The sequence below is a fragment of the Propithecus coquereli genome, unplaced genomic scaffold (genome assembly GCF_000956105.1).
Source record: "Propithecus coquereli isolate 6110/MARCELLA unplaced genomic scaffold, Pcoq_1.0 Scaffold53, whole genome shotgun sequence".
In the NCBI taxonomy this organism is placed as follows: domain Eukaryota; kingdom Metazoa; phylum Chordata; class Mammalia; order Primates; family Indriidae; genus Propithecus; species Propithecus coquereli.
In genome coordinates, this window is record NW_012151174.1 from 1,956,180 (window position 1) to 1,980,002 (window position 23,823).

The 23,823-nt window shown below is 56.2% G+C and overlaps 1 protein-coding gene across 5 annotated transcripts in view; it reads right to left on the bottom strand.

Annotated features, from left to right (window-relative positions):
* ACTN4 (actinin, alpha 4) overlaps nt 1–23,823 on the bottom strand; it is a 69,165-nt gene that overhangs the window by 13,150 nt on the left and 32,192 nt on the right. For 2 of the 5 annotated variants that reach the window (XM_012657058.1, XM_012657055.1), the window contains exons 2-9: nt 12,906–13,020; nt 12,562–12,681; nt 9,290–9,376; nt 8,231–8,318; nt 7,002–7,080; nt 5,766–5,847; nt 3,865–3,950; nt 452–544 (exon numbers count right to left, since the gene is read on the bottom strand). In XM_012657058.1, coding sequence (XP_012512512.1) covers nt 452–544; nt 3,865–3,950; nt 5,766–5,847; nt 7,002–7,080; nt 8,231–8,318; nt 9,290–9,376; nt 12,562–12,681; nt 12,906–13,020 — 750 coding nt within the window. Of the gene's footprint in view, nt 1–451; nt 545–3,864; nt 3,951–4,954; nt 5,041–5,765; nt 5,848–7,001; nt 7,081–8,230; nt 8,319–9,289; nt 9,377–12,561; nt 12,682–12,905; nt 13,021–19,108; nt 19,115–23,823 lie in introns of those variants that run through there. The other 3 variants (XM_012657054.1, XM_012657057.1, XM_012657056.1) reach the window with 2 other exon arrangements.

The window sequence follows — 23,823 nt, forward strand, 5'->3', positions numbered from 1 at the left end:
GAGAGGAGGGCTGCCATGGAGTCTGAGCTGATCCTGACGGGAAGTGCTTGCGCGGGGCTTGCCACCGTCTCCGTCCTCGGGTCCCTCTCCACCTTACTGAACTAGTCTCTGCAGGAGTCGGGGATGGGAACAGCTCTTTTAAAAAGCTCCCCAGGTAATTCTAAAGCAAGGAGGTATCCGGGAAACTCCACCCCTGAGCATCTCCAGGAACCCAAGCTCAGGACCGCAGGAGCCAGCTGGCACGGAGACCTCCAGCCCGACCCTCGTGAAACCAAACTGAAAGGTCACATACTGGCGGAGTCTGTAACCTTACGGCCTTTCCTAGGAGCTAAAGACCAGACCCTGCTTCTCCTGCAAGTGTCACGCCACCTTTGGTCAAGGGTAACAAGAGGTGACCCCATCCTTCAGCTGAGGCGGGGCTACCCAGGCTGGGGGCAGGTGGCCCACTCACGTCGCTGGCCAGCCTCTCGTAATCTTCCATCAGGTGTTCATTCTCCTGGTTGACGGCCAGCACCTTGCAGATTCGGTTGGCGGCAGTCTCGGCCTGGGGCGGGGGAAGCGCACACGGTCAGGGCTGCCTGGGGGCTGGCGACCCTCCCTCCTGATGGGCACGTCCCTGGAAAGCAGCTGGTCCATGGCCCACACAGAACTCGCAGAGGAGGAAGAGGAGGAAGCACACCAGCGAGAGGGTGTCCAGAGTGGCCACGTCCTGACAGACCTCACTGGCGTCCTCATAGCTCACTGCAAAATGCCCCCAGCCCAGAGAGCCAGGCCCTCGGCTCTCTTGGCCCAGACCCTGGAGGCCCTGAGGAGGGCTGGGGGCCCTCCCCCTTCTGCTAGCAAGCCTTCCAGTGCCCTCCACGAGGAGGCTGGGCGAGGCCATCTGTGCTGGGCCTCAGACCCTGAAAGCGTCTCCCCGCCGGGTGGGAGATAGACTAAGAAAGGCCAAGAGCTGGAGAGCTGGGGGGCAGCAGAGTGGGGGGCCAGTGCCCCCAGAGGAGCCTGGTGGTCAGCGTGCAGGAGAGCACGCTCGGGCCCTTCCTTCTCCTGTCTCAGAGGTGGGTATTAACAGGAGCTCATGAGGGCAGGAGGGGGCCAGGGCTTTGGAGAGCAGGGCGAGGTGGAGACAGTCCCTGGCCCAGAACTCCAGGAGAGACCCGGCCTTGTCCTCCTGCTCGCGGACAGTGTAGGCATGGAGGAGGAGGGGAGGGGCCACACGGGGAGAGGAGAGAGACCAGGTACCTTTCAGGAAGCACAGAAAGGGTCCAAGAGGAGGAGTTGAAACAGCAACAGAACAGGAACAGAAATAGTGAGGAGGGTCTACAGAGTGGCGGGGAAGGAAAATGGAGAGGCTTGGGAATGGCTCCGGAGCCGGCTCGCCACAGGCACCGCCGCCAGCCTCTCCCATCCACACGGCACCCCTGGAGACAGGCGGGGAGGTGGCGGCAGCTGAGGTTCGTGTGAGCACACACATGCACACGCACACACCGCGGGCCCCAGGCAGTGCTCCCCAGAGATGAGGCTCGGGAGGCTCCTCGGCCAACAAACACCAGCCCCAACCGAGTGCAGAAAGCACAGCCAGGGTTGCAGCTTGTGGGGGAGTCACGCGGGTTAGTCCCTGACCCCCTAAGATGGCAGAGGCAACCTGCGCCCAGAGCTCAAATCCACGCTGCCACCACGGGGCTGCTGGTCAGAGGTGTCTTGTTCCCCCGCTGTGTTCCCGGCATCTAGCTCAGGGCTGATGAATGAATGAGTGAGTGGAAGAACAAGGAGGGCATGCTTTGGTGACTAGGAATAAATCGTCAGGACAGAACGGGCACACTCAGGGCCAGGCCTGGGGTTTGCCCTGTGTTTATAAAACAAAACAAAGCCCAGAAAGTGCTCTTTCAAGGGACTGGAATGCGTCTCTGGGGAAACAACGGAGCAGTAAGGAAGCCTCACAAGGCGGTCCTGAGCAGTAAACACAGGCCTGGGGAAGCTGCCCTTGTAGCTGGAGAAGCCTGAGTCCAGCACTTTCCTTGGTGAACGGGCCAGCTCCCCACAGCCTGGCCTTTATTTCCTCCCTCGCAAGAGCGGCTGGCAACAAGCCCTCTGGACCTCGCCGGCTCGAAAACCTCCAGTGCTGAGACTGGGCCTTCCTGCCAGCACCGCTCCACGATCCCTCCGGCCCGCCCTCCCCAGCACCGCGCTGGAGTTGAGCTCTAAGCTCGGAGGAGCAGGACGGGCAGAAGCGGACGCAATCAGGTGAGGGCAGTGTGGTGGGCAGGGAGGCTGGCTCGGGGCCCACGGGGCAAACACAGCTGGGGTCTGTGGTGAGGAAGCTTCCACCACTGTCCATCCCCACCCTGCTTCCTACTTTCTGGGCTTTGTTTTGTTTTATAAACACAGGGCAAACCCCAGGCCTGGCCCTGAGTGTGCCCGTTCTGTCCTGACGATTTATTCCTAGTCACCAAAGCATGCGCTCCTTGTTCTTCCACTCACTCATTCATTCATCAGCCCTGAGCTAGATGCCGGGAACACAGCGGGGGAACAAGACACCTCTGACCAGCAGCCCCGTGGTGGCAGTGTGGATTTGAGCTCTGGGCGCAGGTTGCCTCTGCCATCTTAGGGGGTCAGGGGTGGGGGTCGGGGGTCCTCCCTCCGCCTTCCCTGCCTGTGCCCCCCAGCAGAACACTCCAAACACGAGCTCCAACACACGCTGGTAGGAGGCGAAGAGGCGGTGAAACTTGTCCATCTGTGCGGGGAGGAACCACCCTCCCCCAGGTACTAGTGTGACACCCACTTCACGGATGGAGAAACTGAGGTTAAGTGGCTTATCCAAAGTCACACTGCTGAGAGATGGCAGAGCGGGGCGGGGCCAGGCCAGACTGCCCATGGGTACCACGCCTGCTGGCAGTGGGGCCTAGGAAGGTGGACTACAGAAGGTGCAGCCCCCGTCCCACGACTTTAGGAACAGCTCTTTGTGTCTCTCTAAACTTCAACTCCTCCAGTTTGAAATGGGGTTAGGTGCACCCAGCCCTCCCTGGGGCACATACAGGGGCTCTCTCAGAGCCTATGCGTGTCAAGTCCCTGGAGAGTGCCTAGCACGTAGCAAGTGCTCAATCAACAAGAACTCATTCCTCCTCCTCCTCCTGCTCTCTGCACACCTGCCAACTGCTAATGCAACTGAGGCATCGGGAGTACTGCCCAAGACACTTCAGAGACCACAGGTGAACAGAGGGAACAGAGGTGCCCAGGCCTCCATGCAGAAGCTGGGGGCCCGAAAGAAACCACAGGGGGCATGAGGTCGGCCAGGCTCAGGGGGAGCTGCCGCTGGGAACCAACACTGACTGCTCTGCCTGGCTTCTGGAGGCACAGGGTCGCAGTGCAGCCCCAGGGGGTGGTCAAGCCGTCATGCTGAGCCTTTCCTGGCAGTCTGGGAGGGGAAGGAGCCGCAGAGGAGCAGAAAGCCCAGTGCTCCCCAGTGACAGGGCACAGCAGGTGGCCCTGGGGCAGATTGTGGAGAGGGGGACGGGGCAGCCCAAGGGTCACACCTCAGCTCTGCCATTTACCATGATGCTGGGCTTCGGGTTCCTTGTCTGCGTGTCTGGGACGCCTCCACCCACCTCCCAGGGTGGGCTGTGTTCAGAGGACATCTCTGTGGTGCCTCAGCACAGGTCCAGCACCAGCCGGACGGCAGGAGGCGCTAGAAGCCCCGAAGTCACAGGAAACCTGCCCTAGGTGGCCTTTCCAAGTCAGAACCCAGCAGGGTCGGTCCTCATGGCTCGGTGGCCCACGGCCTGGCCAGACGGACGGTGGTGACACAGGGTGACGGTGAAGGCAAGTCTGCAGCCACAGCAGCGAGCGTGCGCCCGCCCAGCTCACCTTCTGAGCCCCCGAGAAAGCGTGGTAGAAGCAGGACACGTAAGTCATGATGGCCTTCTCATCTGGCCTCAGAGTGCCCACAATATCTGCACAGAGAGAGAGAAAGAGAGAGAGAGAGGCAGGAGAGAGTGAAAGACGCAGGGAGGGCGGCCGGGCCGGCCCGAGGCTCATGCGGGAGGAATAGCGCTTGCTCTGGACTGGAAGCCAGACCCCGGCTCAGGCCTGCGTGGGCACGTCTTGCGAGGTTTTGTACAGGGGGAGACGGTCCAAATGAGGTGCGTTCCTTTTCTAACCAGGCCCGAGTTTGTGACAGACTCAGTACGGGCTCTATAAAGCAAGCTCTGTTTTGGGCTGGCGGGTCAAATGCTAACTGATCTGCCTGAAAACTTCAGTAGGACCGTGTCACGTATGATCACCTACCACCTTTGTGCAAGACCCCTAACGTCTCCCGTGGCCCTCAGAAGAAAACACAAACTCCTAATCCCAGACCACAGTGGTCTTGCAAGGCCTGTCCCTGTCACTGCCTTTCTCTCTCCTCTACTCACTCACTTCTCTCCAGCCACTCCTTGAATATGCCAAGCTTATGCCTGCCTCAGGGCCTTTGCACTTGCTTTATCTTCTGCCTGGAATGCCTTTGCCTCAGGTCCTGCTGGGCTCCAAGTGCCTGTTCCTGTCACCCTTCCCTGGTGAAGACTCCAACTGAAAGTGACCCCACCGCCATCTCTGTCCCCGCATCCTAGACCATGCTCTCTATTCTGCTTCTTGCCACATGAAATGACTTTATCTGCTGACGTGCCTGTTGTCTGTCTCACCCACTAGCATGCAAGATCCCCGAGGACGAGGACCTTGCTGGCCACAAGGATACTACTGTGTCCTGTGCCTGCAACAAAGCCTGGCACAGACTGGGCACTCGACACACATTGTGGGCAAGGACTGATCGGGCAGCGACGCCAAGGAGTGGGGGGGTGGCTTCCAGTCGGAGAGAGGCCACTGCTGTCTGCAAGAGAAATGAGGTGAGCGTGGGAGGCGAGAGGCAGCAGCGGCAATGGGCAGTGGCGGCGCAGGGGGCCTGCCTGGCCCTGCCCGGTACCTTCTGCGCTCCTGAAAAGGCATGGTAGAAGCTGGACACATAGGTCATTATGGCCTTCTCGTCGGGCCGGGCCGTGTTCACGATGTCTGCAAGTGAACGACAAGGGTTAAACCGCCCAGTGGGGCGGGGTGGGGGCGCCGCTCACCAGGATCCAAGGGCTCCCAAGGCCACAGCCATCAGGAAGAGGGACTCTCAGAGTTGATTCAGTGACACCTGGTGACTCGGGTGGGCTCAGCCACACCTTCAGGCCCCTCCCCCCATGGCCTTGGGAAAGGCCGAGGCTGTGGGAACTGGATTAAAATGAGGCCACTTCCTCTCTCGGAGAATGGCCTCAAGGGGCTGCTGGACAGTCAACTCCAAGGGCCACCAGAGGCCAGAGACATGGGTCCTGGCTGGGGGTGGGTCCTGGCTGGGAAATGGAGCGAAGCCGGAAAAGGAAAAAACAAAACTCCCCACTTTGGCAGGCTCCAGACTTTGTGCTGCTGCAGGCAGGGAGGGGAGAGGCCAGGGCTGCTTACAGGAAGTCTGGAGCCAGCCCTCCTCGGCCACATTGTCCCTCCCCTAGGCCCTGGCAAGATGCAGCCCCCGGAGCGCCGATCCTTCAAGCTCCCGCTTCCCCACCCTGTCTACCCCGAACGTGTCTGGCCGCTCCCCAGTTCACCCGGACTCATACAGCCCCTTTCAATGGCTGTCAGCTCCCCGGGGTTACCCCAAAGCTCCGATGTACCCACAGTCCCTTGCCCAAAGCCAGGGCTGGACAGATGAGGTCCCCAGAGAACATGGCATTGACTGAACAAAAAAATGTACTTACCCTCTGCATCCAACATCTTGGGGATGTCGAGGTATTTCTCGGCCACTTCGAAGGCATTGTTCAGGTTGGTGACTGGGTCGTCCTGGGGGAGGCAGGTGGGGAAGTGGGAAGAACTCCATCAGGGGCAGGACGCAGGAGCAGGAGGGAGCCAGGGCTGGCCTGGGAAGGAGGGAGCCTGGGAGGGGCAGGGCTGGAAGGTTTCTCGAGGCCGTGTGTGCTGTGCGGGGAGGAGGGCGCACCCTGGATAAATTCAATTCCTACCCAAAGGAGCACCTCTTGAAATCTTTGTGGAACAAATTATGGGCCTGTTCTCCAGAAAAATGCAGGTGTGATCTTTTCCTAAAATTTCCAGCTATTCACAGACCTCAGATTAAACGCTCTCCCCTGAAACCTGGGTCCAGACCCAAGGGGGGTGGGGTCGGAGAGGGGAGCAAATCCAGAGGTCCCAGGTTCCACCCTCCCTAGGGCGTCTCCATGCTGCCCCAGGACTCCCCCTCAGGGCTCTCTGCTGCTTACAGACTGAAGCCCCTGACTCTCCCTCACCAGAGTCCAGCTCACTTACTGTGGCTGGAATGGGCTAGATGCAGGCCGGTCCCCACCCCCATGCCCTCCTCTGGCTTCAAGCTGCCTCCTCCCTCAGGGCCCTTTCCTGCTCCTGCCAGTTCAGGGTGCACCGGCCTCCCCGGCAGCATGTGTCTGACCCCATCCCCCTCACCCCGTTCAGCCCGAGCCCTCCTGCATGGCCTCGTGTGGTGGTTTCCTTCAGATACAACTGTCCTGCCTTCCCTGGGAGGCTGGGAGCTCCTAGAGGGCAGGGACTAGGGTTTGCTTTGTACAGGCAAACTGGAACAGGACCCTGCACAGGAAATGCTGGCCGGTGGTGATGGTTTGGAATGCCTTACCTTCCTCCCCCCTTGGGCAGAAGAGGAAGGCTTCCAGAATCCAGAAGGTTAAGGAAGGGGAGTTAGGAGGCATGGCTGGCCAGGCTCTAAAGTAACCCTGGGTTGGTTGCACTGCCCACTGAGGGATATGGGACAGTCCCTGAGTAAGGGAGGTAGAGTTGGCCTCTGAGCCAGGAGTCTGGGGAAGCTGGCAGGAGGCTCTCACAGCCAGCCCATCAGAGCACAGGACCCAGCTTTGGAAGCTGGCATTGGATGGCCTTGGGGACGGTGACCCAGAGTTAGGGCTTCAGACTCAGGTGTCTATGGGCCATGGAGGGGAGCTCAAGACACACACCTTTCTCAGCTTGTCATACTCAATCAGCTCTGGTCTGTGCCGGTGGATCAGGGCATTGAAGGCAAGACCGTCCTTCCAACTGGGGGAGGAAAGGCAAAGGTTACGAGGAGGGCACCCTCACCACCGTGGGGCCCCGGATGGCTCTGGGCACCTGCGGCAACGAGCGATTACCATCTACTGAGGTTCGGCGTGTGCCAGCACTGCAGGGAGGCAGCGTGGCTGCGAACGTGACCTCTGGAGCCAGACGGTCTGGGGGCAAATCCTGGCTCTCCCACTTACTGACAGGGTGACCCTGGGCAAGTCACACTACCTCAGTTCGTAAAATGGGGATAACAGCCTAGGGTTGCTGTGAGGACTAAATGGGTAAATGCTTAGACCAGTGCCTCACATATGACGAACGCTTTGTAACTGCTACCTAACTTGCCACGCACGGTACACGGGAGGCCCCCCGAATTGGACAGGCCCCCGCGGCAGAGCCCACTGTAGGAGGCTGCTGCCTGCACTGCCTGACCTCTGCACCTTGGCTGTCCTGACCCACAGGACGGCCAGTCCAGGGCTAAATGCCAGGATGTGGCTTGGCATGAGAGTCTCTGACCCTCTACAAGGTCACGAGCTGGTCACAAGCTGGATTGGTTACACTCTCCTCCCTGAGATCCTCCAAAGGCTGCTTCCTTCTGGGGTCAAGCTCAACGTCACCTCCTCAGAAAGGCCATCCTGGTCACTTTCTATCACCTCACCCTACTTTACTGTCTCTGTACAGCACTTCGTACTGCCTGATGCTATGTTATAGGGTTATTTGCACCTTTGTTAACTGCTGGTTCCCCTGTTGCAGTACAAACTTCCCAGGGACGGGGACTTTGGACTCGTGGCAGGCAGCAGGCACTCCACAGATATTGACTGACGAGTGAATAAATGAACGAATGAAAGTGCAGAGGGGAACAGTCGGTTTGTGGCAGAAACAGGAAGGAGACACATAGAGCAACCAAGGGAAGGACCACGTGCTATTAATGGCAGAGCAGATGAGAAAGGCCCTCAACCTCAAGCAGGGGCCCTGGGCAGCCCAAGGGCTACCGGGCCTTGCTGCTGCGGCCCAGGGCAGCTGAGCGACTGCCTCTCCTCCTTGGGGAGGAACCAGGGGACCTTCCAATAGGTAGAAGGACAGCATCTTGGGTCCCGGCAGGAAGTGAGGGGACAAGAAGGGCTGCAGGGTGCTCTGGCCAGGCACTTACCTGATGTGGAAGTTCTGCACGTTGACATTCTTATACGGGGCAGTCTTTCTCTGGCACCAGAGAAGGAGCCCTTCCTTGGCAGAGGTCTCTGCAAAACACACGAGGACAGTGAGCACTGGCTCAAAAATAAACCCTCAGAACTCAGCCCAGGTTGGATAGGACTTTCAGCCTCAGACCTGGGGGACAGAGAACCCCAGATACGACAATGGCAACAGTGAAAGTAGTAACAACAGCCACTCCTGTTGTGGATGTGCAAAGACCTCTGCCAATCCAGCTTAGTCCTCACAGCCCTGAGGAGACTCGCTCAGTCGCCGCTGCTCCAGGAAGTGGCAGTGTCAGGACAGGAACCTGTGCCGTTTGCCTGACCACTAAGCCTGTACCTTTAACCCCAGAACACACTGTCACAGACAAGCCCTTGACAATGCCTTGGCCTCTTATGAACAAGGTGAAAAACCAGCATGGAGAGGCTCAGGAGGCCCTTCTACTCCCAGGGGACAGCTCGCTGTCCTCACAGACTAGGAGTCCTACAAGGGCAGGGAACACGTCTGACCTGGCACCCGTCCCCTCTACACGCTGGCCAGGTGGCTTTGCTCATCCTGGGCTGCACACAGGTGCCTGGAAGCAAGTCAGTCTGCTCCTGGATGGCCTGAGCTGCCCCAGCTGTATGGAGGCAAAGTCCAGGGACGGGGGTGTCGAGTGGAAAGAGAACCAGACCCAGGCTCAACTCTGTCACTAGTTTCTTCTGTGACCCAGGTTCCTGGACTGTAAAATGGGGCCAACCATCTGCGCCTGCTTCACGGGGTTGGGGGGGGGAGTCCACTGAGGTGAGGCTGAGAGAACGAAGGTGCTCTGGGTGGGCGCCAGGGCTGTGGGGAAGGGGCCTCCCTTCACCCGCCGCCCACCCGCCACTCCTGCAAAGGGCCAGGCCCTGGGAGTGACCCCGAGGAAGCAGGGAAGGGGCCTGAAGCACAAAGCTAGCACTCAGGAATTCTAATCTAACTCCCACGACTTGAGTGGACGAGGGTGGGAAGCAGAGGCGGTTCTCGGCCCAACTCTCACCTTCCACAGAGATGTCCTGGATGGCGAACCTGAGGATGATGGTCCAGATCATTCCCAGGGTCATCTTTGCGTTGCCGTCCACAATCTCTGCATGGGGGAGGGGGCGGGGGGGAGAGGGTTGTTAAAGTGAGACGCCCCAGCTCTCCCTGAAGGCAGCCTTCGGGCCCTTCTAGAGATCAGCCCCGAACGATTTTCCGACTGGACCACCCAGGCCTGTCCTCCTCCACCTCCTGGGGAGAAAATGTGTCTGAACACTCTCTGGGAAGCTCCGTCGTTCCCAGCTTGCTGCTGCTGAGGGCCTGCAGGCCTGTGCGTTGCTTCCTCCACCACGATGTCCTCCTGCCCCCAGCTCATTCTCTTGACGCGGCTCAGGAGTTTGGCCTCTGTTCACATCTCCCCCATAACGCTCACCTTTCTCTGTGTAATTACACCTTTACGCAAGCACCTCCCGACTAGCGGGTGAGCACCCCGGGCCCCGCGCTCAGGGCAGCGACGGCTGTCTCTAAGCTGCGGTCAGGCAGGGAAGGCACACACTGCACTATTGTTTGCTGACTGTGCCGCCCTGTCCAGGCCACCGTTGTCTCTCCCAGAGCTTGCTGCAGCTGCCTCCGCTGTACTCCCCCCAGTCCACCTCTACACAGCGGCGAGGCGCCGTCTACAAGGTGTCCGATGTAACAACAGCAGCGAAAGTACTAACAGCCACTCCCACCGTGCACATGGGAAGACCTCTGCTGAACTCCCCTGCTCAAAGCTGGTCTGCCACAAAGTGCGCCCCATCCCCCTTCCCTCAAACGGCTGGTCCTCCTCATCCTGAAGGCCTCTGCTTGGGTGTCACCTCTCAAAAATGGCTTCCCAAGGAGCTCCCCGCCCTCTGCCCAGGTCCTCTCTACCTGGCCCACGGCTCTGCCCTCACCCACATCACCGTTTGTGATCGCTTATTTGTTGGTTTGTTTACTTGTTTGCTGTCTGCCTTCAGGAGGGCAGGGCTGTTCTGATCACTGTCCCCAGTGCCTGGACCAGACCCTTGAGAAACACGTGCTGCTGCTGTTGTGTCGGAAAGGGGAGAGCAGGGCACCCGGGCCAGACTGCTAGGCTGCACGCTTTCGTAACTAACCTAGAAGCAAACATTTGCTCGAACTTCTGGGAGTGAGAAAGAAGGGCTTGGACCACACGTTCTTCAGCAACTTAAGAGAAAAACCATCTCTGCAAGGCTCAGGGCAGCGTGTATCTGCCGCTGGGCAAGAAAAGTCAGTGCCTGGTCCTGCAGTCCACCAGCCAGGTGTGCTTGGGGCAGTCCTCTAAATGCCTTCTGCTCCCCACATCTCAACTCACAGACTCGGGGGCGTGGCGACGTGGCTTCCGAAGAAGATGGAGGGGCTCCACTGCGGCAGCCACCGGAGGGGAGGGGCTGGGCAAAGGGGCGAGTTCCAAAGCTACCTGCAGAACTGGAGAAGGCTGTGAGGGACACTGCAGGAGACCCTGTCACACCTTGGAAGCACGCAGAGTGGTCATCCAGAGGATGGGGCCCGCCTTCCCCAGGAACACACCCAGAGGAAGGGGGGCTCTATCAGCCACAGCGGAGAAGCTCCCACAGCACAGTCGTGGGCCTGGGGCTGACAGCAGCTTTTGAACTTTGGGTTTTAGGATGAGGAAATATGCTCGGTCTGCTGCCCAGAGGCAAGGGGGGAACCCAGAGTCTGTCCTGGTCCTGCCCCAGGGTTCGGAGCCCCAGACCAGAAACTAAGCAGAGCCACCTGCCCTTTCCCAGGGTGGGGCGAAGGCAGCTCTTCCCCCAGAGCCAGGGAGACGAGCACAATCTGGAGGGGAGGCCGCAGCTCCCACACCAGCCGGCTACAGGTGCAAGCCGGTCACTCGGGGCTTAGAGAGTTCCTGTGAGGAGAGGAAGGCAGTGTCTCTCATGACACATCCACCAGCTGCTTCTCTGACCTGCAGCTGTGCCTCCGGCTCCTGCCTACTTCCACAACCCCCACAAGCAAGCCATGCTCCTGCGACTGCTAGAGCACGTGGAGGGACAGGAGACAGGGCAGGCGCGAGGGCTCTCAGGTGCTCTGAACCCCAAGGAATGTCTCCATTAGGCTGCCCTCTAGCTGTGCCCCAAGGCCCGAAGCTCACAGGGGTTGGGAGTGGACCAATCTGGGCATGAACAGAGAACATTTTTAGACTGAGTTTTACTCCAAATGAAAACTGATGACTGCCACGGGTCTCTCCTCTAACCCCTTCTGTATTTACAAACTAGCATTTGAGAAAAATAAATGCAGCTGTGAGAAGAAGGAGGCTGGAGCGGAGCCCGCAGGAAAGATCCATGCAAGGACAGAAAATCTCGGGGCCTGATTGAATTGTGGGGTTTTGAATTTTTTTAAACAAACACCAACCACCTCGACTGTGGCATGCAAGGCTTGGCACCTCTTCTCAGAGAGGTCCTGGGTGGGGGCAGAGCCTTGGAACTCAGTACACACATTCTGGCCTGCAGTCTTGGCCACACTCTGAGTCCTGTCATTAACAGCAATTAGTTTTCTTTGTTTTTCTAAAAGCTGGGACAACATGGATGTCAGGGTGTAGCAACCCTGCTCCGACTAATGAGCGGAACTGAGAGACCGGGCTGCTGCGTTCCATCAGGCTTCGCCTCATCTCCGAAAGCGCCTGGGAGCTCAACCCGGGGCCCTGCTGGGAGCCCGCTGCTGTAGAGCGAGGGCCTGGGGGTGGTAGATCACAGTCCTGGGTGTCCACACAGAAGGATCCTGGTGGTCAGAGGACAAACTCTCTGAGCTTCTGCACCCAGAACAAAGCCTGGCACTGACCTTTGCACTTGCACTCCCTGCCCCAATGCTTGACACAGGGCCTCTAGTCCCCACCCCAGAGACAAGGGCATAACAGCAAAGGTGCTCCTGGCATGGAGACAGGCCATGTCACGTGTCTGTCTAATGGGCCCAGCATGAGGAGGACTAGTGAGGGCAACCAGCTGTGAGTCAAAGCCATTCCTCCCCTGCAGGGAGAGCTTGGCCCTCAAGGTTGGCGCTGCACCGCCCAGATTTGGACTGCACCTGCCTGGATTCTTCTGTGGAGTTGGGGGGAGCTTGTGAGCCCAACATCATGTCAAGCGCGGTCATTATGATCCCTGCTATGTACTGGGGCTCTAAGCGCCCCAAGTGCTCTGCCACCAACAAAACTTCTGTTCAGAGTGCAGATGTCACGCCTCAGAGCCTGAAGGTCAGAAACCGAGCTAGACCCTGGCTGCTGCGTCTCCGACTCACCTTCCGCCCCGATGGAGACCAGCTTGACGCCTTTGCTGGCGATGAAGTCCAGCGCTTTGTTCACGTTGTTGATTTTGTGCACTCTCATCTTCCCCCGCTCCGGCTTGGGTAACCGCTCCCCTGAGAGAGGCACGGAAAGAAAAAGGTGGGTGGCGAGAAGCTTTAGGGCTCCCTCTGCTCTCCAAAACCAGGCCGTCTGCTCCCCGCTGGCCCACCAAGCCGCTCCAGCTCCAGCCCCCACCGCCCCCGCAGCGATGGGGCGGCGGGGTGGGCGGCGTCTCTGGGGCTGCCGGGAAAGGGCACCTGCTCCGGGGTGGGCTGCACCGCGACAGCGAGAGCCTCACCTGAAATGACCTCCAGGAGAAGCATGAGCTTGAGCCCGTCTCGGAAGTCCTCGTCGATGTTCTCGATCTGCGTGCCCGCCTTCCGCAGGTGGGAGTTGCACCACGCCGTGAAGGTCTGCAGGAGCGGAACAAGGCGTGAGAGTCGGCCTGGCTGTCGGGGCTACCGCGGCGTTGGGCCGCCCTGGCCTCAGGAGAACGGCGGTCACCACAGGCCCTAGAGCCACACTTTGTATACACGGTTTCCCATCTTCACAGTGACCCAGGCACGAGGATACGAGGAAACTGAGGCTCAAGGTGGTTAACAACCCACCACACGATCACCGCTCTAGTGGGAGGCAGACTCCACCAGGCTCAGGGAGCCATGTCCGAGGAGAAGGTTTCTGAGGATCAGCTGGAAGATGAAGGGGCTGGAAGGTAGGGAGGGTCCTGAACAAGAAGTCGACATCCCAAACCAGAACAGACCAACGGTGACGGCAGAACGCCCAAGGACAGGGCACTCAGCCCGCTGCAAGGGGGGCATGTCCACGTCACCAGACATCAGGCCCACAGGAACATCTCAGATGAGTTAACACCACACGCCCAGACGCCTTCTGGGGAAACCAGCCCACCTACCCTCCCGCAGCAGACTGGGAGAAACCCCAAGTCTCTGCTTCTCGCAGGAGCCTCTGTACCCCGCATCCCACCCTGCCCCCTCAATCTGCAGGGGCCAGTGTAGAAGTGGGCAGACCGCCAGGGATATGAAAGAGCACATTCCACGCCCACCGTGCAGGCTGAGGCCATGTGGGGGACAAGGGGCTTCCACAGAGCCTCTGGCCAAGCACCATGTGTTTTGACAACTGACATCAGTCCTGCTCATTCAGACAGAGGCTTGACACAAGGCCCCGCCCAGACAAAGAAGCCGCCTAATTAACAAGCTGTACCACAGTGTGCGCTGGGCATGAGGCAGCTAGACCACCCCCGCCCCGCCTCTCCCCAGCAGGGAAAGTTCCTCTGCCTGGGAGACAGAGACTCCTCCTGGTGGCATGATACTGTTCCCCCAGCCAAGGATACTTCTGCTTCTGATTCGCCATGTTGCCAGCACCTACCCACCCCTCAAAACTCAGCCCAAGCATGGCGCCTCTAGGACACCCGCACCACTAGCTTCCCCTGAGCCGGTTCTGCCCTGCACGGCCCCGCTCTGTGCAGACGGCACCGTAGCGCCCTGCTCTCTGGTCTCTAACAGTTGTGTTTCCTCTTCTGCCCCCACCCTGGCTGTGAGCTCCTTGAGGGGAGGGGCCACAAGCAGGTTCTCATTAAGGAACACACTGATTCACCTTCCCAACCCCATCTCCCGTGCCTCCCCTGCACGACTCCGAATTCAGACAACCCAGGGCTAGACACTGGTTCCGCCACTCACATGGGCGAGTTACCCAGTCTTCCCAACTTCCATCTCCTCCTCTGCAACAGTGCGATGTAGACACCACCTGAGCACTGGTCAGCGTGAGGACTCGAGGCAGTAACGCCTGCAGAGCGCACGGCAATGCCCAGCAAGTGGCAGCTCTCTAGAGGGCCCTGTGCCTCCTCCCTCCCTGCCCTGGTCTCAGAAGTCCTGCCCGCCTCTTCCACAGAGCGCTTTCTCTCGCCCCTACCTGCCCTGGCCACCACACAGCCCTGGGCATCTCTCTGGCGGCATCCTCCAGTCCCTTCTCGTCTTATTGCATGTTACGTGCATACGAGCTCTCTCTCCTGCCACGCGTGAGCTCCGAGGCAGTAGGAAGTACGTCTCACATGCCTTTATAATGCCCAGAGCCCAGCAGCCCTGTAGAGCAGAGGGCAGTAGCAAGAGTGGCCACAGATGCTGGGGCTCTGCTCTCGCATGTGTCTAAAAGATGCTGTTGAGCAGCAAAGTGACCAAGTCACACCCCACAGGACGCAAGAGGGCTGCTCCTAGAGGGCCAGTCCCCCTGGTGCTCCGGTGTTGCCGGAGCCCATCTAGGCACCCGGCCTGCAGGGAGGGCCGGGCATGTGTCTGAACAGCACCCCCGCCGCCTCGGCCTATGTGGGTGACTACTCCTGTGTGCCCGGAGCAGGCACAGACTAGGTTTGAATGCCAGCCTCTTCGCTTACTTTACTCTGTTTCCGGCCAAGTGACTTCACCTACTTAAGCCTGTCCCTTTCCCTGTAAGGTAGATTTGTCAGAATCTACCTCCTGCAGTTGCTCTAAGGATTACACTGGGGGAAAAATGCATTTAAGCATCTGACAGAGTCTTTGGCATGAAGTAGGTGCCAGATGCATGCACGCACGTGACTGGCTGCTCCCCGCCTTCTCTGCAAAGGCCCTCAGCCCACCCCCGAGGTTTGGAAGAAAGATGGGACTGCGGGAGACCCTCAGCAGACGGTCCCTGCCTCACCCCATGGAGGCTCTCAACAAACCTCGCCCCTCGGGTTCAGGCCGCCTGTCCTCACGGGGGTCGCTGCACTATCCACCCTCCATGTACACGTGCACCCTTGCTAATCTTCTCTGGGTAGTAAACTAGAGCTCTGCCTTGGGGGTCGCTCAGACCTGGATTCAAATCTTGCCTCTGCCACTGAGGCGATCTGCCGTAACCTTGGGCAAGCAATGAGCCTTGCTTTCCTCGTTGATGAATGGGGACCATAATCTCTCCTCTTAAGATGAAGATTAAACAAAATAACGCAAGTAAATCACTTAGCACTGTGCCTGGCAGATTAAAGTATTCAGTGTTATGCATATGTCAAAGAAAGGTCTATTTTTAAATAAATGGTAACTCTGCCATGTGCTCTGTCTTCCTGACTGGAAGCAGAGTCCCAGGCAGAACACGGAGCGGGTGCTCGGGGAGGACGCTCGCTTGCTTAGCCTGGATGGTGAGGAGGAAGAACTCCCTCCTGAACTTGAACCTGACACAGGCTCAGGAACCCCAGTGACGGCCTCTCGCCCTCACTCTGTGCCTTGCTTGGCCCTGTTTTCTCCTCCTGGAAGATGAGGGGCATCTACTGACCCCAGAGGCTCAGGAAGCCGCCCGTGGGGAACAAGTCAACCATGGACAGCTGCTTCTCCATGCGGTGAGACCGGCGAGTAGGAGCTGGAGTTCAAATGGGACATTAAAAATTCATGGCTTTTTCTACTTGGTTACAAAAATAACACTCTGCTTATATACTTCCTCTCCCTACCAGGTTTAGACTAAGCTGTGTGGGGTGGATCGAGTGGAGAGGTGGTTTCCATACACGGAGGCCTCATGCGCCCACCACGCTCCCTCCACCATGCAGAATTCTCCCCGAGAGCTACAGGCCGTGACCTGCACAGGTCCCGTCTGCTCCACGAGGGCCCGTGCCAGGCTCATTTCTTCAACAAGCACTTGCTGAGTGTCAGCGAAGGACCAGGTCCTGTGCTGAATACATAACAGTGAGCAGAAGCAGACACAAGCTGTACTCCGTGGAGTGCCCGGTCCGATCTCATTAACCAAGCAATTACTCAACCACAGAAATAACACCCTCAGGAAAAGCGGTAATAACAGTAACTTCCATAGAGTCAACTGTGTACTAGGCACCGTTCCAGGCACTTTGTCACGTACTAACTTCTCTCCGCCTCACAATTATTCTGTGAGGTAGGTGCTATTACCGCCCCCATTTTATAGATGAGCAAACTGAGGGCCCAAGAGGTGGAGGACTTGCCCGCCTCAGTTACACACCTAGAAAGTTACAGTGCTGGATTGAAAGTCAGGTACTCCAGCTCCAGAGGCCACGTAGTTAGGTATTAGGCTGCATTTGTCCTCTTCCCCAATAACGGGAGCTGGAGAGCGTGTTTGGCATGGCGGGAGAGTGCCAACTGAGTGGCAGGGGCAGACACAGGAAAGTGTCCCTGAAGAGGCAATTCTCAAACTCTGAGCTGAAGTATGAGGAGTTAATAAGACAAAAATTAGGGAGGGTTTCTAGGTAACCGGAACAGCATGTGCAAAGGCCCTACAGCAGAAGGGAGAAAAGAAGGGAGTGAGAGAGTAAGGCTCGTGGGCCGGCCTCGTGGGGCCTTTTAAAGGCCACGCGGTCTCCTGCTGCGTGGGGCAAACGCTGAAGGGGGCAAGGGTCAACGTGTGATGGTCAGGAGAAAAGGAGGGTAAAGAGCCTCCGAGAGAAATGTCCTCCACACAGGAGGAGGACGGCAGAGAAGCTGTTGTCAGAGATGCGACCAAAAGATGCAGACTCAAGGTTCCGATTTCATCGCGAGGAACGCGAGCTACCGGCCCTCTGCGAGAGGAAGGAAAGGCAGAAACACGGGCCTCACCGACGCAGCTCATTTTCCAGGGCAGCGCCAACTCCGACCAGGTGGGATGTGGCCATGGCTGTGTCCCCAGCACCTCACCTAAGAGGCACTCGATGCCTTCGCCTGGCTGGCGAATACTGGCTCAGGGGCCCTCTTACGTACTGGACGCGGGAAGAAGCGAAACAGACACATATTTACATTCGGGGTGGTGGTGGGACACATTAAAGGCAGTAACTGCTAGTTCTTACTATTTACATATTAGCAACTCTTTAAAACCTCCAACCCCACGATCACATGAAATGCTATCGTCTCTATTTGATGGATGAGGAAACTGAGGCAGGGAGAGGGTAAGTGACGTGCTTGATGTCACACAGCTAATAAACACAAACATGGGGCGGGCACTCGTCCCACAACATCTGAGTGCAATGCGAGGTCCAGCACAGCGCGGGGGAGACGGCAGAACCAAGTCAGGAAGGCCCCGGCTGCGCCCCAGTCCCCAGGCCGGAGGCGAGCTTGGAAAGCAAGGCAGGCAAAGCAGCGCCCCACAGACTTGCCGGCTTCTTAGAGGGTGGCCCGGGCAGGGTGAGGCAGGCAAAGCAGTGCCAAGAGCGGCCCCTGCTGCTCCCTGTCCCTGGCCATCCTGCAAAGGGAGCTCGCACCCAGCCCCTGACCTATCTAGCGAGGAAGGAAGGATGTGGACACATCTGTCTTTGAGAACACACGTGAAAAAACCGCAAAGAAGAGCCTTCAGAACTTGCCCCTGCACACTGACAGCCTGTTAAAAGAGTCTTCTCTGGTTGCTAAAATAGCACAGGGTGTGACTCGGGGGAGAAGAGGGAGGAGGAGGAGGGGAAGGAGGAAGCAGACAGACAAGCTTGTTGCTTCGTTTGAGGTCCACTGTCACCACTCCATGTGCTGAGGCCCATGGGGAACTGGACAGGGTGGGCTCAGGGAGTCCCCGAGAGTCGTTTCTGCTTTGTCACTGTAGGCTGGAGGGGGAAGGGACCTAGGATCACTGGCCATAAAGTCCTTCCTGTGTCACAGGGACCCCTCCCAGCCGCCAGGATGTGGGGCGGCTGGGTGAATGAATGATGGATATTGTTCGGGAGGTGACCTAAGCAAGCAGGAATGTGGCTGCAGTGGGCTCTATCGAGCCATTCGTCAATGACTCCCTCCCCCAACCCAAAGAGGTGAAACACTCTGCTCTGGGGAGTCACTGAGTAACAAGCATCAGGAAAACACAGGGCAACCCGGTGGTGCTCCAGCGGGCAGAGCGATGGCAAACACAAGGAGAAGAAAGGATTCTGGTGGGATGCGGCTGACCCAGCTGGAAAAATTTCCCTTCCCCTTTCTTCCTGACTTCCTGTTACAAAACACGTTCTTGGTGCCTGGTGCTGAAGGGGGCGGTGTGGAGGGAAACGTCTGTTGGAAGCTGGAATTCCACTAAGCCCAGGATAAAAGGAGTCTCTTGTAAACTCAGCTTGGGCCTAGAAACAGGCTGACGGATCCCTAGACTGGGGTGAGCGTGCTCGCTCTGAGTGGCGCAGGACCTGGACCAGGCCCGGAGGCTTCACTATCCCCGTCTGCCTGGCAGACGCTCAACAGGTGGATTCCGTCGACTGCGCTTGACAAGATTTTAGGGAAAACCGTTCACCGTCTCATGCCGGATCCTCTGCCTCCAGCTACATACACCCACCCGCTCAGCAGGACAGCACGGGCCAGAGGGCTGGCCCAGAGGGACCAGGCTGTGTGTGTTTTCCCCAGGCCCAGGGCTGACTGCAGTTGGCCACGGCAAGCTCCCCCAAGGTACACGGAGGACAGACAGGGCTCCCTGGAGTCCTGGCAGTTTTCAAACCTCGTCTCTGAAATACCGTGTTGTGTTTGCTGCTCCGCTGGGCCATTAGCTGCTTTGAGGGGGAGGGCGCCGTCCCACCTCCTGAACTCCCACCTTGCCTGCTGTGGCCTCTGATGCTGCCCATGGTTCCTGCTTCCACGGGTCCTCAGGAAGGGTGTCCAGGGCTTGGACACAGGGGAGGGACAGCTATTTATTCCTACGGTAGGCATGCACCCTTCTTATCACCCATCTGCCAGGCCACTGCCAGGCCGCGGGCAAGGACTGGCCCCAGGGGGGCATCTTCTCAGTTCCTGAAAGCAGAGACCGCTCCCCTGGGCATCACTGTCAACTATAAAGGCGCTTTCAGGGCCCGATGGCTAAGCCGTCTGGAATCTGGGTTACCAGCAGCCCAAGCAAAGCAGCAGTCGCCGGCAAAGGAGTTGGTGAGACTGTGCGTGTGAGCACTGCTTTGAAGACCCACTGCCTTCACCAGATCCTAAAGGAGAAAAAAACCCGGGACCAGGCCGAGAGAACAGAAAATGAAATGGTCGTGACGACATGGCCACAAATGAGACGGGTGCGGCAACATGGGATGCAGACACCCGGCCAGCGTGGGTGATCAGCACTAGTGCCACCGCAGAGCAAGGACACGAGGGGCTGCCCGTCCTGTACCCGACCCCGGCCGGGGGCAGAGCAGCATGCTGTGTGCGCCTGCCCCATGACGACACGACCTAATTTGAAAGCCATTACAGTGAAATATGGAATGCTTCTTATGTCCTCGCCTGAAGTTGCCTTATTCGGAGTTTTCTCAGCCTACATGAAAAAGCTCTTACTTCTCGGTTGGAGGAGAGGTATAAATACTGCAGAGTAGAGCAGCGAGCATTCCTAAGAACCTGCGTGTCCATCCAGAAACCAGCGCTTTACCCCCGCCACCCCTCCCGCAGCCAACGCTCCAGCCTTGGCCAATACTCTGAGAGGCACCAGAAAGTGTGCACGCTGCTGCTGCAACAGACCAAGTTTGGAGCACAGTCCCTTCCCCACGAGACACGCTGGTCTTGAACTTCCTTACGGCTCTTTACAGGGCTGGTTACGTCTCATCGCTCACGACTTCCCTCGAATGTCATCATCCCGGGAGGCCTTCCCCGACCTTGCCATCACTCTGCTGTGGTGTTTTATTCACTGCACTTACTACCATCAGAAATTGTGTCCCTTGTTCATAACCAGCCTCCCTCCCAAGTGTAACATAAGCTCCATGAGGGGAGGGCCCTGTTTGCTGTAGGACCCCACTGCCTGGAATGGTGCCTTGTACACAGTAGGTGCTCAATAAATCCAAGAATGAATGGAATAGGGTTGGGGCTCCTTGTGTCTGGCTGTTTAGGACCTCATGGTTTCTAATCCCATTTTATACTAGTGAGGGTCCCTACTTAATGATAAAACTGCTTGCTTTCAGAAGTTAATGAAAATAATCCTGGGGATAGAGACAAGCCGGGGAAGAAAATGGTCTGGGCTCGCCACTCCAGTAGAAGAGCAGAGCCCTCAGCAGCCTCTTCGCTCAGGTCTCTGAGGCCCCTGGACTTGCAGAGACCCTGGTTGAAACAGAGCTGGACCCAGACATGGGCAGCAATGAGTGGGCTAGAAAGAGGCAAGTTGAGGAGCTGACAAAGCCTCCAGAAAGCCTATCTGCCTAGAGAGGACAGCGTGGCTCAGTGCCCAGAGCAAGGGCTCTCAAGTATAAACAAATAGGGGTCCAAATCCCAGCTTCGTCACTTATTAAGTGCATGTGGCCTCAGAAAACGAACTTCACCTCTCTGAGCTTCAGTCTCCTCCTTTGTAAAATGAGGATGAATATTCAATCGGATAACATATAAAAACCACTATATGCACAGCCTGGCAGGAAGGAAGTGATCAACTGATGTTCTATTCGTTACTATTCCGGAAGGTGCCACTCCTTGGTATTAGCACTACGGTTGGTAAAGTCAGACCCTTCCAGGATTCCCCGAGTTGATGGCTGCACTCTTGTGGCTGACACCAAGTGGCTGTCCCCGAACCTCCCTTCCTCAGAGTAGCTACCCAACTAAAGGAATGTAATTTTCAGATCTGCTGCTTCTTGCTTCCAGAGATCCTTCAAATCCAGTGGTTCTCAATCCTGGCTGTGCGTCAGAATTACCTGGAAGCTTCTCTCTCTCTTTGAGATAATGAATATATATTAAGTTATTAAGCTTTGAGGCAATTTGTTACAAAGTAGTAGATGACATATAATTTAGTAGCAGAGTTGCTGGATCATAGATGTGTGCGTACTCTCTTAGCACATGTACACCATTTGAAGAATCGGAATTTTTTTATTGATATAATTCACACACCATAAAATTCACCCTTTTACATTCATAAAATTCAGTGAGTTTTAGTATACTCTAGTTGACATCGTGCAACTATCACCACTAATTTCAGAACATCTCCATCACCCCAAAACTGTCAGCAGTCATCCCCACATCCCCTTCCCACCCAGCCTGTGACAACCACTAACCTCCCGTCTCTACGGATTTGCCTATTCTGGACATTTCACACAAATGCAATCATATGGCATACGGTCTTTTGAGTCTGGCTTCTTTCACTTAGCATGTTTTCAAGGTTCATCCGTGTTGTAGCATATACTAATACTTCACTCCTTTATATGTCTGAATGATAAAGGACATATCTTTTTATTTTATTTATCCATTTTATTCATCCATTCATTAGGTGATAGACATTCGGGTTGTTTCTTCCTTTTGGCTATTATGGATAGTGCTGCTATGAATATTCATGCACAATCTTTGTGTGGATGTATTTTCGATTGCCCTGGGGTATATACACCTAGGAATGAAATTGCTGGATCAAACTGTAACTCTAGGCTGGGCGCAGTGGCTCACGCCTGCAATCCTAGCACTCTGGGAGGCCAAGGCGGGTGGATGTTTGAACTCAGGAGTTCGAGACCAGCCTGAGCAAGAGTGAGACCCCGTCTCTACTAAAAATACAAAGAAATTAATCGGACAACTAAAAATATATGGAAAAAACTAGCCAGGCATGGTGGCGCATGCCTGTAGTCCCAGCTACTGGGGAGGCTGAGGCAGAAGGATCGCTTGAGCCCAGGAGTTTGAAGTTGCGGTGAGCTAGACGCCACGGCACTCACTCTAGCCAGGGCAACAGAGTGAGACTCTGTCTCAAAAAAAAAAAAAAAAAAAAGTAACTATGTTTGAAAATTTGAGGAACTGCCAGACTATTTTCTGAAGAGGCTGCACCATTTTACAAGCCCACCAGCAATGTAAGGGTTCTGATTTCTCCCATCTTTGTCAATACTTATTATTTGATTTTTATTATAGCCATCTAGTGGGTGTGAAGTGGTATCTCACTGTGGTTTTGATTTGTCCTAATGACTAATGCTGTTGAGCAAGTTCTCAGGTGCTTATTAACCATCTGTGTATCTTCTCTGAAGAAATGTTTACTCGAATCCTTTGCCTATTTTTAACTGGCTTATCTTTTTATTGTTGAAAGAGTTCTTTATATATTCTGGACACCAGATCCTTACCAGATATATAATTTGTAATATGTCTTTCACTTTAATAGTGTCCTTTGAAGCAAAAAAGTGTTCAGTTTTGAAGAAGTCTAATTTATCTATTTCCCTTTGGTTGCTTGTGTTTCTGCTGTCATATATAAAAAACCATTGCCTAATCCAAGGTCATGATGATTTATACCTGTGTTTTCTTCTAAGAGTTTTAGCTTGTACATTAGGTCTTTGATCCACTTGGAGTTAATTTTTGTGTATGGTGTGAGGTAGGATCCACCTTCATTCTCTGCTGGTGGATATCCAGCTGTTCCTGCACTGTTTGTTGAAAAGACTATGCTTTCCCCCTTGAATTGTCTTGTACCTTTGTTGCAAATCGATGGACAATAAATACATGGGACCTAGGAGCTTTTTAAAAATGCCTGAACCTCACCACAGGCCAAATGAATCAAATTCCCTGGAGGTGAGTCCGGGACAATGACATTTTACAAAGACCGGTGAGTCTAATATGAAGTCAGAGTTGAGAACCACCATGCTAATCTAACCTCCTCATTCCATAAAGGAGAGATCTGAAGCCCAGGTAGAACCAGAGAGGCCTTGCCACCAGATTTGTTGGACTGGATTGGACCCCTGGAGTTAAAAGAAACCCCAGAGGAACGTGATAGGCAGCCCAGGGCTGGGAGAGGCCCCAGTCTGAGCCTGTCTCTTTTCTCAAGCAGACTTTTCCGGAGCCATCCCACACCCAGAAAACCAACCAACCCACTCCCCCAAAGCTACTCGGATTACATTGCAAAGAACTGGGTCCTCTACTAAGGAAGAGCCTGCCCTCCCCACACAGAGTCTGCTTGCTCGGGAAGACATGGGTCTGAAGTGCAGGCAGGGTGGCCAACAGGGCAGAGGAAGAAGGCAGTGCTCAGCCTGCCAAGCAGAGCTTCTCACCAGGAAGAGGAGATGGGTGAGGCCTACCTTGAAATAGCTACCTTTAACAAAGGAAACTTCCACTCCCAAAAGGCATCTTAAAATTAGGGCAGCAGCAGAGGCTGGGGCCTTGCCCTCCGCCTCCTCTGGCCCCATCTGGCATTTTGCTGTGAAATGATCGGTCTCCACATGAAGAACAGGGAGTTTGAGCTACAGAAACCCCATTTACTTTCAATGCTTACAGCTAAGCTCGGGTTTCAGGGTGGGGGTGGGGGATTAAAGATCATCTGGTTTAAACTTTGATCCTTCAAAAAGATAGCCAAGTAAGCCAATTCTGGCCTTGGGACTGTGTGGCTTGGAATCCTAACAGGTG